Here is a 2,350-nt window from a genome sequence, read left to right as displayed (position 1 = left end):
AAAAACTGATACGGGTTTATACCTGTCTATTTTTGATTGATTTGGCCAAGAAGCTGCCGTCTGGTTTCTACACTGATTAATGTAATGTGCTTTTGTTACCACTAGGTGGCACAAATGAGGTGTACGAACAAGGACAACAGGTTAAAGTTAAGCAGAGTGAAGTATAAGGTCAACAAACCCAAAATATAATGTTCCCATATGAGGACGCAAGAGTCTTATGTTGTCCACAAGCCAAAATATAAAGTTTACTTTGACAGACGACAAAAAGAAACCAGAAGATATTCACATCTGAGAAACTGGACTCACATGAATTTTACTTTTCTCTTTAAAAAAATGACTCACAACAGTTAATGAGTTATCGAAATAGTTTGAAATTAAATTAAACGTTGGCCACTAACTAAAAAAAATAGTTTAGTTATCTGATCTGTAAATGTGAAATATCAGTCTGATGATCAAAGCTTTTATCCTCTCATAGTTTAATAGTGTGTATGTTGTAACTGGACGAGTCGAAGCTGCTTTTAACTACTTTATACACTGTTGTACATTTTATTAACTCATCACAGGTTCTAAATGTGAACTCTATAAACCAACCAGTGACTCCAGCTGTCAGATAAATCCAGTCCTTCCCTCTCAGATGTAGTGGAGTGGAAGTGTTAAGTTACATAAAGCGGAAATACTTTAAGTACCTTAAAGTTGAGCTCTTTCTTTCCACCTGTGGTTGAGAGTTAAAAAAGGTTGAACTTACAGACTCTGAAGCCCGGTCCATGGGAGCCGTCTCGTCTTCCTCCTGCTAACGCCGTCGCCGCCGCCAACGCCGCCTCGCTGCTGCTGTACAGCGTGGTCACGTTGCCTCTCTCGCAGTAGTTGACGCATCGGTCCAGGCTGCAGCGCACCTTGCATATGGTTGGCGTAAACATCACCTGGATCCTCTCCACACCTCCTCCTCCTCCTCCTCCTCCTCCTCCTCCTCGTCCTCCTCCTCCTGTGACCGTCTGTCCATCAGCTGGCAGACGACAGATGAAGAAGATGACAGACGACAGAAAACACCAGAGTCTGGGCTGCAGCATGTCGAGTGTTTGAGGCGGTCGGTTAGAGTTTCTGAGTGCGTTGCATCGTCCAAACTCCCAAACCTCTCTCTCCCCTTCTAAACTCTGCCTCCCTCTTTCTTGCTCTGAGTGAAAACGAGCGTCGCAAGGAGAGAAAAAAAAAAAAGGAGGGAAGGAAGGAAGAAGAAAACGACCAGACCAGCCCCCCCCCCCCTCTCTGCTTTTCTCTAAACACTCCTGTGTGTGAGCGAGCGAGTGAGCAACAGCGTTTCAGAGCAGAAAGTGAGAGAGAGAGAGAGAGAGAGAGAGAGAGAGAGAGAGAGAGAGAGAGAGAGTGCTGTCGTGGTATAAAACAGAGAGAGAGAGAGAGAGAGAGGTAGAGAGATAATTGAAAGCAGTGTGCTGAACTGGGCTCAGCTCCAAACAAAATGTTTAGCAGGGATCTGCTCCATCAGTCCACACTGACTCTCTCTCTCTCTCTCTCTCTCTCTCTCTCTCTCTCTCTCTCTCTCTCTCTCTCTCTCTCCTCTCTCTCTCTCTCTCGCTCTCTCTCTCTCTCTCTCTCTCTCTCTCTCTCTCTCTCTCTCTCTCTGCTTCACTCCTTTCTTACTCTCTCTTGTTTTATTGGTGTTTCTGTCCCTTTTCTCGGTACGAAGAGAGCGATAAATAACACCAGTGTCTCTCCGCTCTCCGTCTCCCTGCAGGACATTAGAGGATGTCAGAGTGATGATGCAACCCTGGTTTGAGTTTCAGGGGCTGCATTCACAAAACATCCTGAAGCTAAAAAAGTGACTCGTCGCTGCGCAGTCAGAAGAAGAAGAAGAAGAAGAAGAAGAAGAATCATTCTCTACTTTAAAAACAATACTTCCAGCATTCATGGAGACTCACTTTGACCCATTTACACCATTTCCCTGCACACACGTCGTCCTGAGTGGATCAGATAACAGTGGTGAGAGTCTGCAGCCGTGCTAGCAGCTCTGTGAGGCTCAACTTTAACCTTAGTTATTTACTGTAGTATTAAATCATCTCACTATGGAAGGACAGACGGAAGAAAGGGAGAAAGGACAGATGGAAGAAAGGGAGGAAGGACAGATGGAAGGAAGGGCAGAAGGAGAAAGGTAGGAAGGACAGATGGGAGGAAGGACAGATGGAAGAAAGGGACAAAGGACAGATGAAGGAAGGACAGTAGGAATAAAGGGAAGAAGGACAGATGGAAGGAAGAAAGGGAGGAAGGACAGATGGGAGAAGGGCAGAAGGAAGAAAGGGAGGAAGGACAGATGGGAGGAAGGACAGAAGGAAGAAAG

At 45.5% G+C, this 2,350-nt stretch overlaps 1 protein-coding gene across 1 annotated transcript in view; it reads right to left on the bottom strand.

The window, feature by feature from the left end:
* LOC128359989 (latent-transforming growth factor beta-binding protein 4) overlaps positions 1–917 on the bottom strand; it is a 69,384-nt gene extending 68,467 nt beyond the window's left edge. The window contains exon 1 of the mRNA XM_053320304.1: positions 746–917. Coding sequence (XP_053176279.1) covers positions 746–917 — 172 coding nt within the window. The remainder of the gene's footprint in view (positions 1–745) is intronic.
* Between the last annotated feature and the right edge of the window lie 1,433 nt (positions 918–2,350).

Source organism: Scomber japonicus, chromosome 6 (assembly GCF_027409825.1).
Source record: "Scomber japonicus isolate fScoJap1 chromosome 6, fScoJap1.pri, whole genome shotgun sequence".
NCBI lineage: Eukaryota > Metazoa > Chordata > Actinopteri > Scombriformes > Scombridae > Scomber > Scomber japonicus.
Note: the sequence above shows the minus strand (reverse complement) of the source record. Positions and strands in the feature narration are given on the sequence as shown.